The sequence below is a fragment of the Argentina anserina genome, chromosome 3 (genome assembly GCF_933775445.1).
Source record: "Argentina anserina chromosome 3, drPotAnse1.1, whole genome shotgun sequence".
Classification (NCBI taxonomy): Eukaryota; Viridiplantae; Streptophyta; class Magnoliopsida; order Rosales; family Rosaceae; genus Argentina; species Argentina anserina.
The window spans coordinates 10,399,350-10,425,011 of record NC_065874.1 but is presented as its reverse complement, the minus strand read 5'-3'; the positions used below and the strand labels follow the sequence as shown (position 1 = coordinate 10,425,011).

The 25,662-nt window shown below is 35.8% G+C and overlaps 3 protein-coding genes across 3 annotated transcripts; 1 reads left to right on the top strand and 2 right to left on the bottom strand.

Annotated features, from left to right (window-relative positions):
- Positions 1-1,029: 1,029 nt before the first annotated feature.
- On the bottom strand, positions 1,030-1,858 carry LOC126789083 (uncharacterized). The gene has a single exon (XM_050515142.1). It carries the CDS (start codon positions 1,792-1,794, stop codon positions 1,231-1,233), a length of 564 nt encoding a protein of 187 aa, XP_050371099.1. The 5' UTR covers positions 1,795-1,858; the 3' UTR covers positions 1,030-1,230.
- Positions 1,859-1,996: 138 nt separating this feature from the next.
- Positions 1,997-11,096, bottom strand: LOC126789068 (probable LRR receptor-like serine/threonine-protein kinase At1g53430). The gene is made up of 24 exons (XM_050515127.1): positions 10,706-11,096; positions 8,812-8,986; positions 8,621-8,692; positions 8,305-8,373; positions 8,141-8,212; positions 7,961-8,032; positions 7,585-7,656; positions 7,435-7,506; positions 7,254-7,325; positions 7,059-7,130; positions 6,874-6,945; positions 6,365-6,436; positions 6,190-6,255; positions 5,960-6,019; positions 5,817-5,852; positions 5,691-5,734; positions 5,198-5,565; positions 4,871-5,066; positions 4,649-4,795; positions 3,914-4,032; positions 3,629-3,839; positions 3,317-3,554; positions 2,903-3,053; positions 1,997-2,643 (listed from the first exon to the last, which is right to left on the bottom strand). The coding sequence occupies exons 1-24, from the start codon at positions 10,818-10,820 to the stop codon at positions 2,218-2,220; spliced, it is 3,069 nt and encodes a 1,022-aa protein (XP_050371084.1). The 5' UTR covers positions 10,821-11,096; the 3' UTR covers positions 1,997-2,217.
- A 3,600-nt stretch (positions 11,097-14,696) lies between these two features.
- Positions 14,697-25,492, top strand: LOC126789067 (probable leucine-rich repeat receptor-like serine/threonine-protein kinase At3g14840). The gene is made up of 24 exons (XM_050515126.1): positions 14,697-14,991; positions 15,101-15,278; positions 18,877-18,948; positions 19,069-19,137; positions 19,424-19,495; positions 19,583-19,654; positions 19,801-19,872; positions 19,995-20,066; positions 20,155-20,226; positions 20,319-20,390; positions 20,475-20,546; positions 20,670-20,741; positions 21,408-21,467; positions 21,566-21,628; positions 21,710-21,745; positions 21,867-21,904; positions 21,990-22,390; positions 22,601-22,796; positions 23,071-23,235; positions 23,537-23,655; positions 23,750-23,960; positions 24,082-24,319; positions 24,582-24,732; positions 24,859-25,492. Exons 1-24 carry the CDS (start codon positions 14,880-14,882, stop codon positions 25,246-25,248), a joined length of 3,075 nt encoding a protein of 1,024 aa, XP_050371083.1. The 5' UTR covers positions 14,697-14,879; the 3' UTR covers positions 25,249-25,492.
- The last annotated feature ends 170 nt before the right edge of the window (positions 25,493-25,662 follow it).

Below are 25,662 nucleotides of genomic sequence, written 5' to 3'. Positions count from 1 at the left end.
TGGACTTAGCAAGAGCATGAAGAAAAAATAGGATAACCAAAGTGGGAAAGTGAAAATTTTGATCACTAGGCTAATTTGAAAACCTATAGTTTTTATCAGCAGTACCTTAATGAAGGCCAATATATTCAGTGGAAATGGATCATAGGCACTTGAGGAAGAATATACCGTTCATGTTACATTACTGCAATCTTTGCTCGAGTAATGTAGCAAAGAGGTTGCCGCTTTTCTGCATACCCTTTCGTTTTCTTCCAACGGTGCACTAACGGCTCCATCTCTCTTCAATAGCAGTTTCCTCAAGTATTGGGGTGGAAGCTAAATTAGACCTCCTTCCATAAACAGCAAACTCAGCTTGATATTCAAGCACAGACATGTTCCTATTCAGCGTTTTATGATCGTTTAATACCTTGCCAGCCCCCTCTAGAGCCAATTTGAGCATAGAACATTTCAGCATATGGAACACCCTTTGTGATTCAGCATCACACCCCGCGAGAACCCTTCACGGCCATTATCAGAAAGATCATGAGCTTCAAGAATACTCGAATCCTCCATGATGATGAATTTGTAAAAGGGATGGAAGACTAGTGAATGAAGGTCTACTACAACTCAACTGTAAGTTCAGTTTATAAGCGGGATATGATAATGTGTCACCAACAGTTTCTTTCTTTCTTTCTTGGAATGCTAAACAAGGAAAAGTGGTTGAGATTGGATAGTGCAACTAGCCAACAATCGGAAGATTATTGAAGGCGTAGTTCTGCCGGATAAGTTGTAGTATGACACCTCAATACTGCACCACTTGCTTGCCAATTTGTATCAATCTGAAAGGATGGGCACATAGTCGCGCAGGAGTAACGAGTAACGACATGGAATATGGGATGGGATAAACCCTTGTTAATCTTTTGTTATTTTGCTGTGATGATAAATGATCCTCCATACGTGATAAAACATTTACACAATTATGCAGGCTGATTTCTTGTGATATAGAGTGAAAATTAGTTTCGGCATTCTGTACATAAAGAGAAGAAAAAACCAAAGCCAAGCTAGCTATTCAGAAAAAAAAAGGTATGAAATAGGTAAACAGCGGATTCGCTCTGCTAAGACAACACTAATTAAGGTCATGAGAAATCAGAATTCAAATTCTCCTGTGAACTTATTGAAGAGGACATCCCTATTGTTCATGTGGATAATGCCATCCTTGAGAGTGCACTTCCACTTGCTCTTAGTGCGTGTCACCTACTCAAACTGAGCCAACACCAAGTTTTGGGTGTTCAGCTCCTCCTCTCCCTCCTCCACATCATCCAAATCTTCGTCGCCGTCGTCTTCGTTCAATGATGGATCAATGTCTTCATAATTCAATAATGGCTCAACGTCTATATTCCATGGTGGCTTAACACCCCCTTCTACCTTCACACCTTCTACCTTCACAGAGGTATTACTACTGCTCCCTCCACTAAGCCCGGGTATCAACCCCCCACCAGCCGTCTGCCGTGTTTGAGAGGTCGTACCAAGATAAGGAGGTTGCATGTGTGACATTCCGGTAGGGTTGCCTGTTCCCGGCAAAGGCTGTTGCCGTTGTGGTTGAACCGGAGGTTGTGGTGGTGATCGGGGGAACACTAGTACATTGAGATCAACAGCAGGTGCACCAACAACACCGGCTTGCATCACCTTGGTCTCCCAATTTGCTTGAAGCTGCATGAGTATGTTTTCTCCAGGGCCATTGACGAACTGTGGCCTGACCTTGTTGATCACATCCTTGATAACACTGAGGTAGACACCCCTAGTCCTTGTCGTCGTCATTGTTATAAGCAAATCGAATAGTTAGCAGACCAATTAGGGCTTGGAATAACCAACCCTGGGAGGTTCATAGAGGTATCAGTGTGTCTTGAGTAACAAGGAAAGCAAATCCGTATCCACTAGGAAAGCAAATCCGTATCCACTAGGAAAGCATATCCCAACAATCTTACATGAGTACTATCAGGCTTGAAAAGCCAACACTAAAAAATACTTCCAAGGAAATTTTGCGTTTCAATTGTACAAATAATTGATACCGAACAAGAAACTCAGCAATCCATTACTAATTGGCAGGAACCTATCTATCCCAGGTTCATTCATTCAACAAATCTTAAATAATCTAGTTAACCCTACCCATTTACAGGATAATTTGGACCAAATCCAATTGATAAAGAAATTCAGAACCTTAACCTCTAACCAAACATGTCTTCACTGTAAGTTTACATCATGCACATCCTTGATCACCGTGCTTGTTGAAGAATGTACATGGGACTCATCCTTACCGGTGAGAGAAACTGAAGAATCAATCCATGGACCTTCCATTGATGCTCCTCTAACATGACTATCTTGCGAGAAGCTTGATACATATGTTTGGCTGTCTTGTGATAGTCTCTCAAAGGCTTTGAATCTTGCATCCTGCTCCATCGAGCCACGCTTGATTAATGGTGCTCGAATGGGACTTTTACCTTCAAGCATGCTTACGACGGATGACATGGGTGGCCTGAGAGTCGGAGATGGATTGGTGCATAAGAGGGCCAAGTTAAGCATTGTCAATGCCTCTTCTTTGTTGTAGTTTGAACTGAGATCTGGATCTACAAGTTCTAGCATATTTCCTTGCTCTTGCAGGACATAGGCCTACAAAACAAAAACTTTGGTCATCTTCTGAATATAACCAAGTGAAAATTTACCATGAACTCAATGGTATGTGGATGTAAAAGATGAAAAACTATTGTACGGGATGTGTTGTTTGAGTGTTTAACCACTTAAAACCATTTTTAAAGTACACTTAATTTCACAAAATTTCTGCTTACTTTAAGTGCAACAAGTATAACTACTTGCATGAAGAGTGGACAAACAAAACCTCTGAAAATTACAGAATGTAAAAGAAGCTTACCCCATCAAGTAGATACACATACTCCTCCTTTGGTCTGTAACCTGTGTTGCTCTTTCCGCTGACTATTTCCAAGGTAACGATACCAAAACTGTACACATCTGCTTTGTCAGTCAAGTACCCCCTCATTGCATATTCAGGTGCCATATAGCCTCTGTAGAAATAGTAAATACCTCCAACCAGTGAGCATAGTGAAGTTAACCATCAACAGATGAAGGCTAAGAGAAGTATAAGAACTCTCTAAATGAAAGTATAAAGGTACTTAGCAATACTAGGGAGTGCAATTTTAATTACCCAGCAGCAACTCATTACAGTCGTGTTGCTTGTTTAAATTTTAAACCTAGAACAACATAAATGATACAAAGCCATACTAAGACTACATCTTAGGGAAGAAGAAGGATATGAGAGAGTGCTCACATTGTTCCAGCTATTCGAGTGCTGATGTGTGTGTTCTCTTCTTCGTCCAGCTTCGCTAAACCAAAGTCAGATATTTTGGCATTCAGATCCTTATCAAGCAGGACATTGGTTGCTTTTATATCCCTGTGAACAATTTTCAACCTTGATTCTTCATGAAGATAAGCCAGTCCTCTCGCTATCCCGATGCATATCATCTTTCTAGTTTTCCAGTCCAAATGTAACCGTTGCTCCTCACGGCCTACAGTTATGGATACATAACATCAAGTACAAAACTTTGATTTAATATTCTGCTAATAATGTTGCAGCCTTTACCAAAAAGTGCGCGGGCAAGACTGTTGTTTTCCATGTATTCATATATAAGCAACAACTGGTTTCCTTCGATACAGCAACCAAAAAGCCTCACGAGATTTGGGTGTTGCAAAGCAGATATCATGCCTATCTCATTAACAAATTCACGGTTCCCTTGCTTTGATTTAGATGAGAGCTGCTTAACTGCAATTACAGCACCATCTGATAGTACCCCCTAAGATCAAGCAAAGCTTAATTCAGAATATGTCTACTCTTTCTATAAATTTGATATTCAGACGTAAACCTTACCTTGTAAACAGGCCCAAAACCTCCTTCACCTATCTTATTTGAAGGATCGAAGTTACCAGTGGCAGCTTTGATTTGTCTTAAAGTGAAATAACCAGTTTGTAAATCTAGCCCACGCAGTTCTGCAAAAAGAAAGATTTTAGCTAACCATTGCATGGAAAACAGACAGAAGACAATAAAGCAATTTTTTTTTCTTTTTTGCCTATGGTGATGTGTAGGCCAATGCTGACCAGACCGATTCTTTATGAGAATTTTTTTTCACTCTAAATTCATGTCTTTCCACAGGCAGTGCATGAGCAAAACATAGTCGAAATTAGCAGACATACTGCTAGTTTAATACACATCATGACTCATATCTAACCAGCCTAAGCTTTTTGGTCTTATAATTGCCCATGGCATCACAATTTTAGTTTGAGTCCTCAGCTCAACACTTTCAATGCTCAAGCCTACTTATTTCTAGTTTACAGGGTTTAATATGTATACTTGAAGTTGGAGAATGAATGTACATTTTGAGCAAAACTTAAAATTAGAGACCTAAATCAATAGAACTAATTTGTTAATTTAGTAGTCCTTTCTCCATTTCCATAGTTTACAAACAAAGCATGATATTTTCTTACCTGGAACTTTTGTTTAGTGTCAACCTTTTTAGCGTGAATTGAGTTAACATGCCGAGAAGAATTCCTACTTGCAGGAATTGATCCAATACAGAAGATTTTTGAATTAGAAGATTATTGTTACCTTTATCTTCAAGGTCCTTTCCCCCCAAGCAACCCATATATCGAAGGAATGCCAAAATCAATATGACAACCACAAATGATGATGCTACTACAATGCCAGCTATAGCTCCAGCAGATAGCCCCCCTCCACCAATATCAACCTTAAAATCTGCACAGGAAAGAGTAAGTCTTATAATACATAAACAGATAGAAGATAACAATCTATGGCTTGAGTGAAACTTACTTGGTGTCACTGTAATTGCAGATATAAGAGGTCCATAGACACCTCTATCAGGTATTGCAGTAGTTCCTTTTCCTTTCCAGTATAAGTGGATTTCTAGAGTGCTACCATAAACAAGGACATCAAATTCTTTGACAATGCCTATACCAGCACCACCCGCTTCCTTCATAATATTGAAATCCTCCAAAACCAAATTCCCCTGCACATAATTTCAAATTAAAATTTGTGTAGTTTCAAACAAATAAACTCTATCAAATCCATACTAAATCTTGTAAGAACAGCCGAGAATATAAAAAACAATGGTAATAAACCGGATTCAACTATACTCACTTGAATTGACACATCAAATATGCGCTTCCCAATCCCAGTGAAGGTCTCATTATTTGTATACATTATTTCAGCAAAGTGGAGCTGCACTTTGTAAGGACCCTTAAGCATGCAAAGGCCATAATACTTAAGAGAGACTGGGGCTAGGCGAGCAGTTTGATAAAAATCTGAATCATTTACATTAAGAGACGATGTGTTTGTTGCTTTAAAATATGCATTAGTATTCCCCAGGTAAATCCCTGTACTGCTATAACCCCATCTCTCGGATGAGGAAAAGAAGTCTGACGGCCCCCCAGGGCTCGAGTCATCTTCATACTGCTTACCATCATAGTCCATCTTACTCCCCCCACAATTAATAAACATAGAATAGTCTGCACATGTAATGGAAGTTGTATTAGAGATGACACCAATCAGGGCCAAATACAATTGGATTCTCAAGCTGTTCCAACTTGAAGAACCATGAAGCAAAATCATAATGAATCCACAGTAAACTCACGTTTGGGTTTTGTGGAACAAGGGAGGTCCTTCTGCAAGCACCACCTATTTTTTGAAAAAAAAAAAGTCAACCATATGTTCACGTAAATTTCGATGAGAAAAAGAAACACTGAGAAAAGAACCTTACAAGCTTTCTGGAGATGAAAAGCTAGATATTAAATTCCTGTTTGATAGTGAAGGGAGTTAGTAGATGATCTATGACATTATGAGTAGCATATAATACTTACAGATAGAACTTAGCATTAGGAGAGGCTTTAGATATGAGCTTACACTGGTAACTGTTGACAACTAACTGCGGGTGATCCGCTAAAATTGTTGTAAGACAAATCACTGGAACAGTGAATGACAATGTTAGCACTTACCTTCAAAATAGACTAGAAAAGAAAATGCCGCATCTCGAAAATAAATGTGTACAGAAGAATATATGAAAGCTACATATGAATCCAGAAAAAAAAACAATGAAGAAAAAGTAGATTAGTATATTAGAGAAGAGGACTTACAACTTATTTTTGTTGTTCAATATCCAGCTTGATACATCTCCAGTCAGTAAATTGTTGGTCAAAAACCTGCCCCATAAATCTTAGAGTCAATCAAACAAGCGATACAGCTAACTGAAAAAATATATAAATAACAATAATCGTACAAAACTAACTCATGCTCCCTTTATATACTTACATGTAATCTAAACTGTCAAGATTCTCAACAGTCGTTGGTACTTCACCTGTCAACTTGTTAAAGCTCAGGTCCCTGTAAGAAGAAAAGGTGAAATATATGAGCCTAGAAAAGAGTAGATTAGTATATTAGAGAAGAATAAACAGTTGCTTTCTTGAGATTACAAAGTTAGATTCATCGTTAAGCTACTCGATTAGTGTGCAAAAAAACAACTTTCAATTGAATGATCGATAGCCTTGCAAAAAAGAAAGTAAAAGGAATAAACAGTTGGTTTGTTATGAAACGTGGAACATACTGCAGCCGTTCAGTCCTGGATTCTGAAAATGGTTGTCATCAAGGAACAAGATATACAAAAAAATGGTTTCACAAAATTATACAGATTGTTCAAAGATCAAGCATTGATGTAGTTACAAGTGAGATCACTGTTGACCAGAATATATATCATAAAATTAACCACTTGTTAAAACCAAGACCAAGTATTTCACCAATATAGGCTGATTGTAAGCACTTACAATTCCTTTAATTTTGTCAGCTCCCCAATGTAGGCAGGGATAGAACCAGTAATTGAGCAATTTCTCAGAATCCTAAGGCAGGTAGATGAAACCAGATATTCAGTATGTTACAATGCTTGTGAGGATTACAATACATATAATCAATTATTGTAGTAAACTTCTGTGATATCAATTCATCTACTCACACTCTTTCCAAAATTTTCAGATCTTCCAAATTAGGAAACGGCATACTTGATTCATTCAAGTCAGATATCCTCCTGAGAGAAGAAAAAAAACACACAAATATTCATATTTAGATTTTCCATTAGTAATCATGCACCACGGCATCAGATAACTACCCTGAAAATGTAGTTACTAGATAGAGAAGGTGTTAGTCTCACAATTCAGTTAAATTTGTCAGCAAAGATATGGTGGAAGGAATGGGGCCCTCCATGGATGTGCCTTGCATATCCCTGCGAATATTAATTTGTTCAGAGGACAGCAATATAAAATAACCGACAGTTAAAATTTAATTTATACTAAGCATGAAGATGGAAGATGCATAGTAATGAGAATACTGACAGCCTGTCAAGTTTGGTCCAGTTTCCAATAAAAGTAGGCATTTTCCCTGAGATTCGGCTGCCATCTATCCTACTGCAGCAGCATATCACAATGAGAATTCCACATTCCAAAATCAAAGATATGCACCTATTGGCTAAAAGTATCACTTACATATCTGTTAAGTTCTTTAGATTTCCAAATGATTCTGGAATTTTTCCTGTAAAGTTGTTCGCAGAAAGAAGGCTGTATAGAATACAAAGAGGAGGTAGGCATAAACATTAGGCTGATAGAGAAAACATATCAGTTACCAAATCCAAAGGGTGGTGATGTTAATCGTAAATAAGGTAATATTCTCCATATATATATATACAATGTGCAGTTTTTTTTTCACCATAGTACTGAATTCTTCAAACACGGATATACATTCCTCTTAGAATTTTTGTTATAATTATCTTTGTAAATATTTAATTTTTCCGGATTTTTTTTCAGAATCTAAAAAAAAAAGAAAAAAAGATTGCATGTAACATAGCATGAGGAGAAATCTTACAGTCGACTCAAGGAACTCAAGCTCCCAAGGTTTTCAGGAAGAGGCCCTTCAAGTTGATTATCTTCCAACACACTAAAAGTTGCAGTTTCAGTAAGTACATATTCTTGAGCTTCAAATTTTAGGTAAATGAGTCCGTTTCAATAAAAATTGGGGAAATAAGTTGGTAACATTCTTACTTACAGATCAGTGAGAGTAGCAATGTCACCAATTTCCTTTGGAATAGAACCACTTAGTCGATTTCCTAAAAGAGACCTGCAGCATACCATTAGTTATATGTTAAAAGCTATCAACTTATGAACACCTCCGGCTAAAGAAAAGAAAAAAAGAAGAATGTAATCACTAACAGAATCCGAAGAGGGGCACGAGATATGCCTGTAGGAATTGATCCATTGATGTAGTTACGAGTGAGATCACTGTTTTCAACAACAACAAAAAAAGGCATAGTCTGTCATTTCTAAATGGACAGTAGATTAACAGGTGCTATTCTTGACGGTGAGAGTTTACTCTAAAAGTAGTTTGAGAACAGGGAAATATTCTAACATTGACGGCTATTTATCTTCATCAAAGTGAGTAATTCACATTAAACAAATGAGGGGTGAAGTATTTGAAAGAATTAAGCTTTACATGATCCATCAATATAAACATCAAAAACTCACTTACAGTTCCTGTAAATGTGTAAGATTTCCAAATTCCTCTGGTAGAATTCCAGTTAAATTTAGACCCTTCATCTCTCTGTCAAACATACATTCAAATAAAATCAGTAAATGGAAAAGATTAATTAAGAATAAACCAAATTTGATTAGTCTGATAATTTTCAGCAGTGAAGCAACATCAAGGGAACGATATCCTACATGATTGTGACATGACAAGTGTTGTTTGCAAAAGTACAGTCGCAGGTGACATTGCTTCGAAAGTCATCCGTGATATTCTTATTAAAGCTTGAACCAACATTTTGGCAAGAACTTTGGCTGATGTTGTTCCAAAAAGAATTCTGGAGTTTCTGGGATATCGTTTCAAGAGCTTTCACTGTCATGTGCCAATCAATTAGTAGATAAATTAATAATTTATAAATTAATTTAGGTAGTAGTAAACTGCTCATCATACCCAAGTTAAACATTACATATTATACTTACGAGTTAACTGGACACACCTAACCTACTAAACTGCTCATCAGACCCCAATTTCTCTTTTGGTCAAAACATGCCAAGTCGAACCCAAGTTTTCCTATTTTTAAATCCAAATTATACCTTAAAGAAACATAAATATATATACATTGTCAAGGACTCAAGATTGAAACCAGCACCTACTCAACTGTGAAATTCATATCTACTACAAAATTAGATATATATCTAGTCAACAATAAAATAAAATAAAATAAAAGAAGATAATATCTTTCTTTTCTTTAGGTCTTACCATTCATTATACTTGATTCTTGATTATAAGCCAGAAAATACAGTCAATGCTAGGCAGTTACAGCTTTATAGCAAAGGAAAACCAGCCATGTAAACGCATTTAATATTTTCTGCCAGTCAACATATTCCACACCCATAAGAATTCATCATCAACCTAACCCTGTGTTTTCTATAAAAGTTATGCTAATAAATCAATAATTACCTTATTCTAAACTCAGACTCATCATCCCTTTCAAAAAAAAAACTCAGACTTATCCATCTGGATGTAGACATCTACTATACTATATTTGCTGGCTAACAACCAGATAACTCTCTCTAATATAACACTAATTATTACACCTATATAAGATTAAAAATCCTGATTATCATAGGAAAATCCAAAAAAAAAAAAACAAATGTTCTTATTTTGTTATTCATGGCATGTGTACCAACCATAGCAACAAAGATATAGCCTTTACTGCTCATTCTGGCATTCTGCAACTTGTAATAACATAAATGGACAACTATGGCCCTCATGACATGGTTTTATTGAAATACTTAATTCATAGAACCCCAACTGGGAGAAGCTTCAAAGAACAATTAAATATCCCGCCTGTCATGCCCAGCAAATTACATAATTCAACACGGTACAGAGGACAGAAGAGAACAACATCACTAATCACACAACAAGATTTTGTTTTCACCAAGAGGAAAACGCGACATTTGACACTGCTCAGTTAAAAACTGGAACTGAGATTCTGGCTACATATGATATTCATCTTCATCAACAAGATCAAGAATTGTATGTGGGTTAAAAATATCAACACGAAAAATTTACCATCTCCGTAGAGATCCTTCTTGGTCCCAATGTTGAAAAGATCTTGTAGAAATGCTCAAGGGCTATCATTTATCAAATATTCAAATTCACAGCGGTGTCAATTTCTCTGTTCTGTTTTTTTTTTTTTGTAATAATTTTGCTATAAAGCTTTTAATGTAATTAGGTAGCGGTTTTGAATGAGTAGAATAACAAAGAGAATAGCAAATTCAGAGTTGTTGAATGATGTTAGAATGGAACCCAGAAGAGAAAAGGTCTAAATTTTCAAAAACCCAACACAGCTTGGCTACATATATAGAAAACAAAACAGAGCAGTCACAGATGAGATGGATAGATAGATAACAATAGAGAAAGAGGGTACAAAATTCAGCCACTAAACAGAGCAGTTACCACAACCAACTGGTAAAGCAATGCAATATGTCCACTACAGTTACAATGTTGAATCTAACCCATTATCTTCACAAACCCAGAAGAAAGTTCCCAGTTTAAAGCGAGAAAGATGGAATTATAGCACTTTACCTTCTTGTAGAGGAAGCAGTTGAGCATGAGTCTCAAACCCAGTGAAGCAAATCAACAACAGGAACCCAACAGCAGTTACCAAACCAGTTCTCGTGTTCGAGATCACGAACCCCATTTTCGCTTTACAATCAACTCAAAAGTCTCAAACCTCAAACAACAACTCTCGCATGCATAAAGAAACCCGACAATTATTTGATCAAAGAGAGAGCGAGTTAGAGAAACACAAGCAAAAGGAGGGCAGTGGTTGGGTACTTGGTGAAAAGGACAAACAGATAGAGAGCAATTCAAAAAGGGAGGCTTTCGGGGTTTAAGATAATGACACGGAGAAGAAGCATTTCTTATGGGTTTCTGAAACACAGAACTGACAGAAGAGGAGGAAGACACGAAAGGGTGTCAGGAAATCTTCTATAATTTTACAATGGAAAATAGAAGAAACAGAGTGAATGACGAACCCGGTAGTCGGTAAGAATGAGCATTTACTTTATTTGTTGTTGATTTCGTTGGAAAAGTCAACTGTAGTCTGCTGGTCAAACCTCACCTGCTTCTGGCGGCAACTCCGGCCAGTCTGAACCAGTGACTAGTCTGACTATAGAACCCGAGGGCTGAAGGTCTGAACCGGTGACTAATATACTAATATATTTTCTTATAATGAAATTTCTTATATTCCGCCATTCCATGCGTTTTACAGATTTGTAATATTTATCACAGTAATCTTCTCTTCGAATATGAATGTGATTGTGGTAGGTTTTTTACCATCGCTAGTGTACAATTTATCTTTGCTTTCTTCATCTAGTTGATTAACTCGTTCAACCACCATGCGAGCCATAAATTTCCACCCTCTTAAATATGGATTTGAATGTGGGACAAGGGTCGATGCTAATTCTTATGTCTAGTCCCTTTTTTGCCAGAAGCATATTGGTTCTAATTGTTGAGAGTTCTATGCTAGCATTTGAATTTCTAGTAGGTACCCATCATACTATCATATGCATGTACGTCGATAACAGTTTTCAATTGATTTACAATGTTCGTATGTAGTTCATGTGACTCTATTAGTTACTTTACTTGTCATTTTAAGTATATATGCTTGCACATCTTCTTTTACTTTTAATGTTTTTGCATCATGCTATCTTTTATTTAGGTACATATGGTTGTCCATATGACAAGAATTTAGGTACACATGGTTGTCTGTAACTCTCTATATGACAAAAATTGTGGTTACAGCTAAGACGAAGATGAACGACCTTGTATGAACATTTAGAAGATACATTATTTCAACTTAAAGGTCCCAGAATGTAAACGAATCATCATAAATGTTGGATGCCCCGTGGCCATGTGGATGGATGTGCGTGGTCAAGTAAACACCATATTTTGAGTTTTTGACTGTCTTGTTTCTTGCGTTAAGATGAATTCTTGGCAAATACTGTATCAATATGCAATTTGATACTGATTTCTCACCAATCGTTAAACAAGTGAGAACTAGACACACCGTCATTATCATGTATTACAATATCGATAGGATGGTAGCAAACTAGATGCATATATGTGAGGCTATTAGTTACTTCTAATTTCTTTATTTGGTGATTGGCGGTGTCACAGAGCTAGTGACTTGTGCAAAAACTGAAGGAGAGCTTTCATAGTGTCATTTCTACTCGTCGGGAAACTGCCAAACTGGGACTTGACAGCTGAGAAAGAGGTACGTAGAACACTAGAACGTACCTAGGTTTTAACCAGCCAGTTGAAGATTGTTCTCAGTTCGGATCATAATAATCGAATAATTCATGGGAAGTTCACGGTCAAATACATCAAACTCAGATAGGCAGATCTGCATGCATGACTGGTTGGTTTGGTAGCTATCCGAAACATTTAGAATCTCATTTTTAGACAACTGGGCACTAAGATTTAAATAAGATTTTGCCTAGCTAGGATATCTATCAAAACCACCTATAGAAGCTTTAATGCACCCCACCCAAGTTAACTCAGTATCTTTGCTCCGGTTTCTATTCCAGACGTACGTATAATTGAAGGAATACCAATACCCAAATGGTGTCTAGAATTGAATGCTAGAGGATGGTCACAAGTCACAATCGATCAGTGTCAATAATTGTAAACGGTGCGCAAAAGTGTACAGTTTATTTCTTGTTATGTGACTGTACAAAAATAATTGTTACTGATTATAAATTTGTAAGTTGCATGCATCCAGCTCATATTTCCCACCTCAATCAATCAGATCGATCATTAGTAACATTTCCAGAAACTGTACTATATATATGGGGCCTATACGTGGCCTCTGTGCTTTTAGGAGAATCATTCATATGTGGTAGACAAATAATAGAACGATCTATGTGCTTTCCTGCGTCATTTGGTGTATGCTTTTTGAGAAACAAAATTTTTAGTCTCAGGCAACGAAACTTCTACTTACGTCTCTGCATGCAAAAGCGGAAATTAATCAATTAGAAATTAATGAAGTAATTCCTTGTGAAAAAAGTTCAGGCTTTTGAATGACTAGGGTCTTGGGATTTAATTAATTAACTTTACTTGTTCCAAATATGCATGCACGTACGTAGCTTAGATAGTTCTTTTCAAAAAGTATTCTGTGTGGTTTTGATAAGGTATAGACTTTTCTTCTTAGTCGATATAGGTACCGCAGAATAAATTATTGAATTAAACATGTGCGAAAAAAATAATTAAAAGAATCTGGTCGTTGATGAGTTTGTAAATTATAATTCCAACGTTTCACAAGTTATGAGTTCGATTTTTATTGAGATAGATGTATAAAGGTGGAGTGAGAGAATCTCGAAATAATGAAGATTAACAATTTCTGTAACAAGGTCATTGGAAAAAGTCCTTAAGTCATAATCAAAACATAGAACGATCGAAAAGACTATAACGATTATTATCTTGTTTTCAAACTATTATAACTATACGATTGGTAGTTTGGTACGCTGGCTAGCTCATTTTCATGGCATGGACTATGCAGTACCAGCAATTGACTAGTTCTAAGTTTCTAACTGCCATCTCTATCAAAAGTTCAAAGATTGAGTAACATGATCGAAACTCAGCCGAAAGAAAATAACGTGCGTCCGTACTGTATATATAATATCGAATGACCCCTTCATTCATAAGTATCGATCGAAGCCAGTTGTAATATTGTTACCACACTGTATATACGTCCGTACTCTTTCCGAGTTGGAATTTAAGAGTGGAGTAGTTTTATTACGGAAATAAATTTGTCGCTCACTCTTATTATATCAACTATATGCCTATTATCTTAAGTAAATGTCAAGTGGAGTTATAAATTTGTTAAGAAAATGAGCACTTAACATTTACTTATGGTGGTGGGCATAAGGTGGGCATGGGGTGGGCGGTGGGCGACAAATTTGCTTCATTTCATTATGAAGTGTTCATATCAGAAAACAAATTTACTAACCACCATTTATGTGCCCAACCTTCTAACCTCATGACATGTGTCTAATTATTATCTAACCTTAGAATGGTGGACACAAAACGGGCAAATGAAGAGTGGTTGGCACATATCGAAACACTATTAAATCTATGAACCAACAGAATCTGTTAAACTAGAACCGTTCTTGTAAATCATAATTGTGAAAAAGCTCAAACTGTCACCAAATAGAATGAAATTTTGTATGGATAATCTATATATACATATCTAACTACTGAATGGTGAAAATGTAAAAAAATAACCAAAAAACTAGTCAAATAAAGACATCCGTACTTTAATTCTAAAACGGCGCTCCGCTCTAAAAGAAACTATATATATATTTTTTACTTATTAAAGAAGAACACTTAATAAATCACGACATGTTAACTATTATTCTCCCAACTTAATTATATTTAAATAAGCAAGTTGAGAGAATAATAGTCGAACATGTTGTGATTTAATAATAGTTCTTCTTTAAAGGACAAGTAAGATATATACGCAGTATATTGTCCGCGGACTTTTCTTTTAATTGATTGCGTCATTCGATCGAGGTCAAGTTTACTCCTCTCCCTTTCCCTCTCATTAGTTTCCTCTTTCTAAAGAGAAGCTCAGTAGCTGTTAATTCCAACTCGTTCTACATTTCCAATTAGCTCTCAACATTTTTCCCTTTCTTTCTCTGATCAACTCACCGAGATCGATCAAGCCCTTCAAATGTGAAATTTTTTCACCATAATCATGAAAATGAGTTGCACTTTCTTCTTCACCAATATTCTTCTTGTTCTGCCTCTCCTGCTAGTTTGCTCTGCAACTCTTGCTTTCGGAGCCACTCAATTACCAGACGATGAAGGTAGCTGACTAACCAATTTATTTACGTTTATGAAATAATTACATACAGGTGGAGTATACATATATAGTCATAGCATGTAAAAGGTTGCGTGGATTTTGTTTATGCGTAGTTCAAGCCTTAAAGGACATAGCAAAGACTCTGGGGAAGACGAACTGGAATTTCAGTGCTGATCCCTGTGGCCAAGTTTACGGGTGGGCTAATCTGAACCCGAATGAAGGATCTGAAGATGCCGTAACCTGCAATTGTACCTTAGTTCCCAATTCCACTGTCTGCCACGTCACTAGCATGTATGTATCACTTACCTTGAGCAACTACATATACATCTTACATACTTTTCTTTTGAGGTGAATCCAATGATATTTTCTTAGATATCAATATCTACAAAGTCTTAGAAAGTAGGGGTGGCCATTTTTTCACCAATTCGGAGAAGTTGCGTTATGCATTGATTATAAATTCGTAAAAGAAGAGACTACGTATTCTTTAGACGATACGCTTATGACAAATAATACTTCCATGTATCATGACTTTGTGTGTCAAATACTAAACTTGCTGCAATTTCCCTCTTACTGTGTTATTTGTGAGGTTGGAGTTGTTGATTTTTTTTTCTTTGGTTTTGTATGTATACCTGTATGTTGTTTTCTGTCATTTTATCTTACACATCTGCTGATTACCCACACAGCCACACTACGAGTTTTTGTAATAAATTTGTTTTCTTATTTCTTGATCCTTTTACGGAAATGATTTAAGACCAACGTTTAGTGAAACCATTTCATGACGAATTAGGTTAAAGATAAAATCAAAAGTGGTCGATGTGAAAGGGTTAGAAGGATCCCTGCCTAATAAGATAAGATCTTCGAGGTCTTGTTCATGTACTTGTAGGATGTTGAAAACAGAAACGTTGACTCTGTACTGTAACATTGACCGGAACAGACAAAGATGCATGAGCTGTATGGAGACTCTTGAATTTGTACATTAGATAAGTTGATCTAATGCGAATTGGGTTTTGGCTTTTGAGAATCACACGTCTATTGGTTCTTTTGATTATGTCTTACACAATGTCCTTCTCATCCAAATCGTCGAAAGATCTTTAACTCCTCAAGTTTACTAGGCTATATGTGGTCCAAGCTAATTGTCATGTCTTTTTCACTATCTCACTCTTTGAACCTTTGTGATATGTGGGTACTTGTGTTTTTTGTTGTTGGTACTTGTGTTAAAAGAAACAAGATAAAAATAAGAAAGAATGTCTTTGCTTCAACTACAAAATGATGCAAGACTACAAGGATGCTGAACTTAGAGACTAGTTGTGTGTTTGGATGAGGAAATTTTAAATTCTATGGAGTTTATAAATGATAGCATCTTAAAATTCATTAATCTGAAATCCGTCAAATGCAAATTCAAGTGAGATTTGAAATGTGTACTAGATTAAGAAAGTTTGAAACTAATTAAAGAGCTGAAATATTAAAAGAGTATCGTTTTGGAAATGTAATTGATCACTAAAAAGGAATTTGCAAATAACACTTATTTTGTGAGGAATTCAAATGGAGAATTTGAATAGCGAATTCCTTTTTTTATTTTCCACAAAATTCTAAAATTTCCAATTTATAGTTGTCAAATGAAAGAATTATCTTTTGGAATTATAAAACCCTCCTTTTCAATTAAATTCTCTCTTTCTTTCCCTCATCCAAACACACCATAGATGTTTTCGTAACGGATTATGTGATTTATTATTTGAATAAATAGCTAGTGAGGCTACCTCAAGCCTTTTTTAGTGAAATTGTCGGATAAGAAGGTAACGTGAAATAGTTGTATTTAATAGACTTAGTTAATATTGATAAATACAGTTGAACCTCGATAAATAAATGTTCGATAAATTAATAATCTTGATTAAATAATAATTTTCTCCGGTCCCGACTCGGGATCATTGTATAAAATAATATATATATTTTAAATCTCTTTAAGTCCTATAGAATATATAAAGTAATAATTAATTTTAAAAAAATTAAAAAAATAAGTTAAAAGGATTTTTTTTTAAAGATGATGAATACTTTCATTCAGATCGCAAACATAGCCAAGGGAAGACCTCTACACGCCACCCACTACGACATTTTCTGGGTAAACAAGGATTCATGGCAAAAAAAAACAAATGACACATATCCCGCCCACCTATCTAAGCAATAAGCACCATGAATTAGGAAACTCCATGATCAACATGGGAAAAACAAGGATCATACCAAGCAAAAAGAAAAAAACAAAAAACTAGAGTTCAAAGAAAACAAAACAAAACAAAACAAAATGGGAAAACAAGAGCAACAAATGGAGGCCCGAGCCTCAGATCTGCTTCTTTTCCTTGGAGCTAGGGGCTGGAGGTACACCTACATAGATATAGGCGAGGACTTGATCCCAAAAGAAGAGGTGATCCATTGGGATGGAAAGAATATCGGTGACTTCATTATACTCCTGGAAGACAACTGACACTATGGCATAATACCATGCTCTTCCAGTAATGACTCTGATGGTGTCTTTGTTATGGTTGACGGCAAAAAGAAAATGACCAAGAGGGTGGGCTTGAACTTGAAATGAAATTTTTAAAGTCCAAATCCTCTTAAAGTGAGATTGGAGGTCCATGGGACAAAATTTCTTTAGGGCAAGAGGCCGTGTCAGAAGGAAGACTTGGCCAAAATCCAAGGCGCCATCATCATCGTCTTGGATATTTCAGATGCAAACACCTCTTGACTCGCGATAACAAGTTGTTGGGTAAATTTTTGAGTGACAACATCAAGATTAGCCACGAAGAAAGAGAAAAAAAGAGAAGAATCAAGGATAGCAAGCAAGATTGTCACCTGAATGGAGCCTAGATGAAGCTAGGGTTTGCTCAATTAAAATGATTAATAATTGATCAAATATTTAAAACAAATAGTAAATAAATTTCATCATATAAATTAAGGCAAGTAATTATTTAAACTAACTATTTTAAAATTACTTTTAGGCATGAAATTATATCAAATTTATAATATGAATAAATATAGAATTCTAGTTAAAAATAAACATAGTAGTCAAACTAAACGATTATTATCGATTACAATAAAATTCTATATAAAATAATAATTTTATTTATTTATGATATATAATCTTGTTAAAATAATAATTTATTCTAGTTCTGACATTATTCAAAGGTTTCAAAGTACCTATTAACGATGCATATTATATAAATAAAAACTCATTTATATGCCATCTAGGAGGAGCCAAGTGTCGTGAGAATTCTACAATGTGTTAATGCACAAATGTAGTACGACTGTTCTAAACTGAGTCGTCGATGTAGTAACGATTTAATATAAAGGCCTCCTATTGGTAAGTGGTATAATGATTTACTTAGAACATTGTGATGGTTTAGCTCTAGTGGGGGCGTGGTAGAGAAATTTGCTCACCACGATCAGGTTAGTTCGTACTGATTTCCCTCCGGTGGCTATAGTATTTACAGACATTGATGTCTATGTTTTTGGTTCTTAGTCCTAATTACTTGTGTTGGTTGCCCTCCTAACGCATTGTCTCTAGTTTTCTCAATTGCATGCAAGCTGTTCGATGAAATTCCCCAGAGAAAAAAAGAAAAAAACACCAGGAAAACGACACATTTGCTCTGCAGAGAATGAATGGACTGGTGCATTTACAAAGATGCCTCAATAATACAACAGTATACTAAGGTTTATGCTGGATTGTCTTTGTTGCTATGTTCGTACTGGATTGGTGACTCATGAGTGTTTTATTTGTTTTGGTCTTAGTTCAGTGGTTGTGTTTCCTTGTAGACACACAGTTTAACTGTGTCGGTAATCTTTGTTATAAAGGGATTGAGATATATAATATCACACTGTTTTTTTTTATCAACTGCAGAGTTTTGAAAGCTCAGAACTTGCCTGGAAAACTCCCGCCAGAGTTTAGCAGGCTACCCTATCTACAAGAAATGTATGCATACGCACTGTCACCAGTGCAAGTTTAAGTCAGATTGATTTAATGAACTCATTTATTTCTGGATTTAAGTTTGGAATGAGGCAATGACTCATTATTTCTTTCTTTCGCCTTCAGTGACCTCACCCGCAACTACCTGAATGGTACGATCCCTCCAGACTGGGGTGTCCTGCCACTGGTTAACATGTACTTCTTTTCTCCCTCTGTATACAACTGTGCATATGAATTACTCATCATTTCATTTCATGCTCATATATATTGTTCTAAATCTTAATGGTTAGTTGGCCTCTTCAGTGTTCAATTTCTTTCTTAACCAAAGAATCTATGACATGTTTGTACATCTTGATGTTCCATGACACACCATTCAGATGATATATATTTGAATCTTATATATAGAGTTTTTTGCCTTCTATGTTTAGATGTTATTTATCTAGTTTACTATTATGCTTCTAACATTTAAGAATTGCTGCAGTTCCCTTCTCGGAAACCGTTTGACAGGTTCTCTACCTGTTGAGCTTGCAAACATCACAACCCTCAAAAGTTTGTGAGTCTTGATAACAACATCTGTGTCATTTTCTTCTTACTTGATGTGTGAACTTTCTTGTGAATAAATTAACATATGTTTATGCAGGGACCTTGAAATCAATAGCTTATCTGGAGTTCTTCCCGTGAAGCTCGGGAATTTGCCCAACATAGAAAGAATGTAAGACTCCATCCCATAAGAACTTTCAGCCATCGTAAATGACTTTTGTTTGTTCTGGTAGGGTTGTTCCCTAGGCACATGCTCATTTACGGGTGCATGCTTGATATTCATTTGGAATTAATATTTATTTTAACGTGTATTGGTAGGTTTCTTTCCTCAAACAACTTTACTGGGGAGTTGCCGGAAACATTTGCAGGACTTAGTATGCTACAGGACTTGTAAGCTTTTCTTTTGTTCTTTAATCTATGGTGTCGTAAGCACCCAGTGTAGTAATTATGTATCTCATATTCTCTTCACAGGGAATAGTTGAATTATTTTTATTTTTCCCTTTGTTATGCAGTCGGATCAGTGACAATTCCTTTTCAGGAAAGATACCTAATTTTATTCAGAACTGGACAGATCTCAACAAACTGTGAGTACGTCTTATGTTAATCATGGTTTACTTTTGCTTGAATGTCATATTTCATATAATCACTAATTTTCACTGTCTTGTGAAACAGCGCAATTCAGGCTAGTGGCTTGACAGGGCCAATTCCTTCCGGCATTTCTCTTTTGACAAAATTAACTGACATGTTAGTACTTTAGTTAAAACTTGCTGTTTTGTAGAATGGAATAGACTAGGATTATGTAAATAATTTACTTCCATGGACAAATGTTACTGCAGGAGAATTACTGACTTGAATGGACCTGAGTCATCATTTCCTTCACTTAAGAATTTGGTTAAACTGAAGACACTGTGAGTTACATACTTTCATATGGCACACATATCTGGCTAAACTATATGGCTTTGAAGCTCAAGTTTTAAGTATTTCTGTTACAGGATGTTGCGGAATTGCAATATTACCGGACAGCTACCAGAATATCTTGGGACTATAAAGACTTTAAAATTTTTGTTAGTACAATGTCTTTTTTTTTTCATGTTCTTTTCATTCTTCTTTAAATTGTCTTATTATACATGCTACTATACTGAAAACAAGGATCATGTTTACATTTTCTTTAAATGGAATCTTTACAGAGACCTCAGCTTTAACAAGCTAACCGGAGAAATTCCAAGCAGCTTTTCTGGTCTAGCAAATGCAGATTACATGTAAGCAATGAATACCAGATCCTGGTTGTCTTACTGATTACTAGGGATTTACAATTAAGGAGTCTAGTGAGGTCTCCATCATTAATATTATTTTTCCTGCTCTCCACATGCTCACAAACGTTAGCTTTAGGTTTTGGGGTGTAATAGTTGTCAGATAGTAGGATCTGATGGAGTGTGTCTGAGTAAAATGAGAGATAATTTGTGGGTAATATGTTTGATGAAGCAAGAATTTGATAATAAATGTGCATAAGTGGAACCTAGTTCCTATATCAATGCAAGCATTACAGGATATGAGACTCCTACACAAAACATATTTTTTCGGACATTCCTCTTATTAATTAATCACATAACCTATGCTAACAAAAAAGATAAAATAATTTCTCATGCACGATGCTGCAAGTTGTATTTCATTGGATATTTGAATTCCAAATTTTATGGTGAATCGTCAAGGCATTTGGAAAAGTTCATAAACTTTATGGAGGCACATTTTACTTGACATAATATTTGTTGTGATTGTTGGTGCAATTATACATCTTGGATCTGAAATGAAATTATTGATCTAAGGCAATCAGAATTTGTCAAATATTTTAGAACATCTTATTCGTGAAATTCTTCATTATGATTAACACTACATTATATACTTCTTTTTGCATTTATTATGCTCAGGTTCTTTACTGGAAATATGCTCACTGGATCCGCGCCTGAATGGCTGAGAGGAGACTACATGTAAATTCACTTCATGAAAAGCTATAATAGCAAATGCTCATCATACTCTTCCTTAATTTAGTTTGAAAACAGAAATTTACATGAGCGTTTTTCTGCAGTGATCTTTCATATAACAACTTTACTACTAAGTCCGGGGCTAGTTGTGAACCACGAGGAGGCTTGTAAGAATATCAATCTATGCTAAGCATTATATATTCTTTATGTTTTGTAAAGCAAGCTTATGAATATATGTTTTACTACAGGAACTTATTTGCCAGCTCTTCAGGGGGCAATACATCGTAAGTTTGCAGTATTCTGAAAGCTTGCACAAAAGTTTTACGTGGACTTTAAAGGATCTATTGGTTGGCTATTCATGTTCTCTTGCTGATATTTTTGTATCATTCATTACTCTGTTTGCAGATCTGTTTCATGTTTGAACATCACAAAATGTCCAAAAAGTAAGTTGGGTTCCATCCGTCCTGACCTGTAACTCTATTTTCAATTCTCAATGGCTCCTAACCTTCTTTTGTTTTCCTTTCCCAGCTTCGTACTCTCTCCACATCAATTGTGGCGCAAAAGAAGTAACTCTTAGTGAAAACTTCACAAGGCCTACGGTGGCAAAGTATGAAGATGATACAGATACATCTGGGCCTTCATCATTTTACAGAAGCAGTACGAATTGGGCGTCAAGCAACACTGGTTACTTCCCTGACGATAACAATCCTACAGATACCTATATCTGGACTAATTCATCTAGACTCTCCATAAAAACCAATCCTCAGCTTTATTTGAATGCACGGCTTTCTCCTATTTCGTTAACTTATTATGGGTTTTGTCTGGGAAATGGAATTTACACAGTGAACCTCCATTTTGCCGAGATAATGTTTACCAACGACAAAACATATAGCAGCTTGGGAAGGCGTATATTTGATATTTATATACAGGTATTGCATATTTCCACATATACCATCTAAAGTGCATGATGTTTAACAGATGTTGTCAAAACAAACATTACTTTGATTTTAATTGATAAATCATTGTCTGGACTTTGTTATGTAGAAATTCTATGTTAACATACAATTAAGTACAGTAAAGACTTTAGGAGCCTTAGTAAAATGAATTGTCAGCTAATAGCACTACGTATTATATTGCAGGGGTCACTAGTGCTGAAGGATTTTAACATTGCTAGTGACGCAGGAGGGTTTGGTATCGCCGTTGTGAAATTATTTTCTGCTAACGTAACTAGTAATACCTTGGAGATCCGTCTACTTTGGGCTGGGAAAGGAACCACTGGCATCCCTCATAGAGGAAACTATGGTCCGCTTATCTCTGCTATTTCTGTTGATCCTAGTAAGTTCAATATTTCATCAACTCTGATGTTGTCCTTGCAACTAGCTGTAGATTACTGAGAGTTTCATGATAAAAATAATCCATGCATCCTGTTCCATTAATCACTATTCCACAGGTTCGCCTTGTGTTCTTTTCTTTTGCCAATTAAAGAACTGTATCTAATTTACTTTACCGTTATGTAAACCACTTGAACTCTGAAAATTGAGGGAATGAGGAATTATTTCAATTCCTATCAATAACATTTACGATATACTAAAGCTTCTTCTTATGGCAGAATTTGAACCCCCGCCAGAGGCCTCAACAGGAGGTGAAGGTGGAAGTGGAATATCTGTCGTTGTGGTGATTGGAATTGTGGCTAGTGGAATCTTCATTATACTACTTATTTTTGGTACTCTTTGGTGGAAAGGCTTTTTAAGACGAGAAAGGACTCTTGAACAAGGTATTTGTAGTTAGATCGTGATACTAAAATAGTCTTAAGTGTCGATTAATTTCATATTCTTGAGGCTGCGCAAGATGTTAGTAATAATTTTCCTCAGTATTACCCAACAAATGAGCATGCTTCTAAATTGGTACATGTTTAGATTTCCGACTTTAGTATAATGTTCTACATGAACATTGTCAAAAGTATTAGTTTGGTTACACTTTGTTATGTTTAGGCCTGGAATCAGTCTGAATTCATAGTGCTATGTCATTCTAAAAATTTGGCAACTATTTCTAATATAAATTCGCTTTCTACATAGATTTAGATGGTGTGGACTTGCAAACCAGTAAATTTACCTTGAGGCAAATCAAAGCCGCCACAAACGAATTTGACCCAGCTAATAAGATTGGAGAAGGTGGTTTTGGTCCTGTCCACAAGGTAATTTTCAGAAAGGAGAACCAATCATTTCTATTCATTTTCAGCCCCTGAGCTCACTTGTATGAGAGATTTTCACTATGTTTGATGAATGCAGGGTGTTTTATCAGATGGCACCATAATAGCTGTTAAACAGCTTTCTGCCAAATCAAAGCAAGGGAATCGCGAATTTTTGAATGAGATTGGCATGATTTCTGCTTTACAACACCCTCATCTTGTCAAGCTATATGGATGCTGCATTGAAGGAAATCATTTGTTGCTTGTCTATGAGTACATGGAAAATAATAGTCTTGCACGTGCTTTGTTTGGTAAATATTTCTAGCAAAAGTGTTCATCTTTAAACCTTCTATTGGTTCTTGCAAGTGGATATAAGAAACTTTCTGATAACTAGCTATTATTTTTCACTTTTTATTTTTTGACATATTGAAGGTCCGGAAAAAAGTCAGTTGAAGTTAGATTGGCCAACAAGGCACAATATCTGTGTTGGCATTGCAAGAGGCTTGGCCTTCCTTCATGAGGAGTCAAGGTTGAAGATTGTTCATCGAGACATCAAAGCTAGTAATGTGCTACTTGATAAGAATCTATTCCCGAAGATATCTGACTTTGGATTGGCCAAACTTGATGAAGAGGATAATACCCACATAAGCACCCGAATCGCTGGAACTTAGTAAGTCCTGTTGTATTAACTTGTTAGGTTCTTAGGTCACTCTTTTCACTGCAAGCCATCTATAGAAATAGGAAGAGGAAGATGGAATAAAATGAAGGTTTTTCCCATATAGCTTTGTTATCACGTACTAATCGCTGCTGCATTTTTCCCCATTTAGTAATAGATGTATAATATTTAGTTGTATTGTACTGGTTTTGGTATAGCTTTTTTTTTCCTTCTTTCTCATATATGTGTTAATTTATATATTTATCTGTCTTTGCAGTGGATATATGGCACCTGAATATGCGATGCACGGTTATCTAACTGATAAAGCCGATGTTTATAGTTTTGGAATTGTTGTATTGGAAATCGTTAGTGGGCGGAGCAATACAACTTACCGCACAAAGGGAGAATGCTTTATTCTTCTTGATTGGGTAGGTTGATGTGATGATTCTATTTTCTTCCTTGTTCACTTTAGTTTTAAATATTTAGTTTTTGAATCAAAGTAGCGGTATACCTACAGTTCTATATAATGATTGAAATCCTGGTCTTGTTTTTAGGCACTTGTTCTAAAAGAGAAAGGGAACATACTGGAACTAGTTGATCCAAGGTTGGGCTCAGACTTTAACAAAGAAGAAATGATGAACACAATCAATGTAGCTTTTCTTTGCACTAATGTCATTTCAGCAGATAGGCCTACTATGTCTTCTGTGGTGAGCATGCTTGAAGGCAAGGCTTCTGTCCAAGAGTTGGTCTTGGATTCAAATGCGTCGAAGGATGAGATCAATGAAATGAGGAAACATTTTGAGTCCAATTTTGCAGAAAACAAGAGTGAGAATAGTCAGAGGCAAACTATGTCAACCGAAGGGCCTTGGACTGCGTCATCTTCATCTGTTAATGATCTTTATCCGGTCAATCCTGATTCAAGTTATTTGGAGAACAGAAATTAGAGAAACTTAGCAAACTGTCTTCAGTTTATTACCAGCATATATGTGTTCATGAAACCATTTTAAAATATTTCTTTTTGAAATATAGGGATGGAATGTTCACAGAAGAACATGTAGTTCTTTTATAGCATAGTAATTTTAGATTGTGAAGTTTTTTTTTTTGAATGGAATTCTGGATTGTGAAGATGTTCACAGACATGCATTATATCGTTTCAGCTTAATTATTGAATTGAATTTATGTTGTCTACGGTTTGGATGTATTACATAGCTTCACTTTTTATTATTTTTTATTTTAATAAGTTAATATAGTGGAAACTTGTTGAATTAATTAATAGGTTACCCAATCAAAAATTGTCATGTGTATATAAAATTTATCATGTTAACAACACGTGGATTGTTGATCTGAAAATTTGTTCA

What these genes read in the sequence shown, in the direction of transcription:
- LOC126789083 (XM_050515142.1), bottom strand. Translation starts at nt 1,794, where the DNA reads ATGACGACGACAAGGACTAGGGGTGTCTACCTCAGTGTTATCAAGGAT.
- LOC126789068 (XM_050515127.1), bottom strand. Translation starts at nt 10,820, where the DNA reads ATGGGGTTCGTGATCTCGAACACGAGAACTGGTTTGGTAACTGCTGTT. An exon ending in CTAAAGAACTTAACAGATAT is followed by an intron (nt 7,507 to 7,584) that starts GTAAGTGATACT and finishes ATGCTGCTGCAG; the next exon opens with TAGGATAGATGGCAGCCGAA. An exon ending in CTTGACAGTTTAGATTACAT is followed by an intron (nt 6,256 to 6,364) that starts GTAAGTATATAA and finishes TTTATGGGGCAG; the next exon opens with GTTTTTGACCAACAATTTAC.
- LOC126789067 (XM_050515126.1), top strand. Translation starts at nt 14,880, where the DNA reads ATGAAAATGAGTTGCACTTTCTTCTTCACCAATATTCTTCTTGTTCTG. An exon ending in TCAATTACCAGACGATGAAG is followed by an intron (nt 14,992 to 15,100) that starts GTAGCTGACTAA and finishes GTTTATGCGTAG; the next exon opens with TTCAAGCCTTAAAGGACATA. An exon ending in TTGACAAAATTAACTGACAT is followed by an intron (nt 20,227 to 20,318) that starts GTTAGTACTTTA and finishes ATGTTACTGCAG; the next exon opens with GAGAATTACTGACTTGAATG.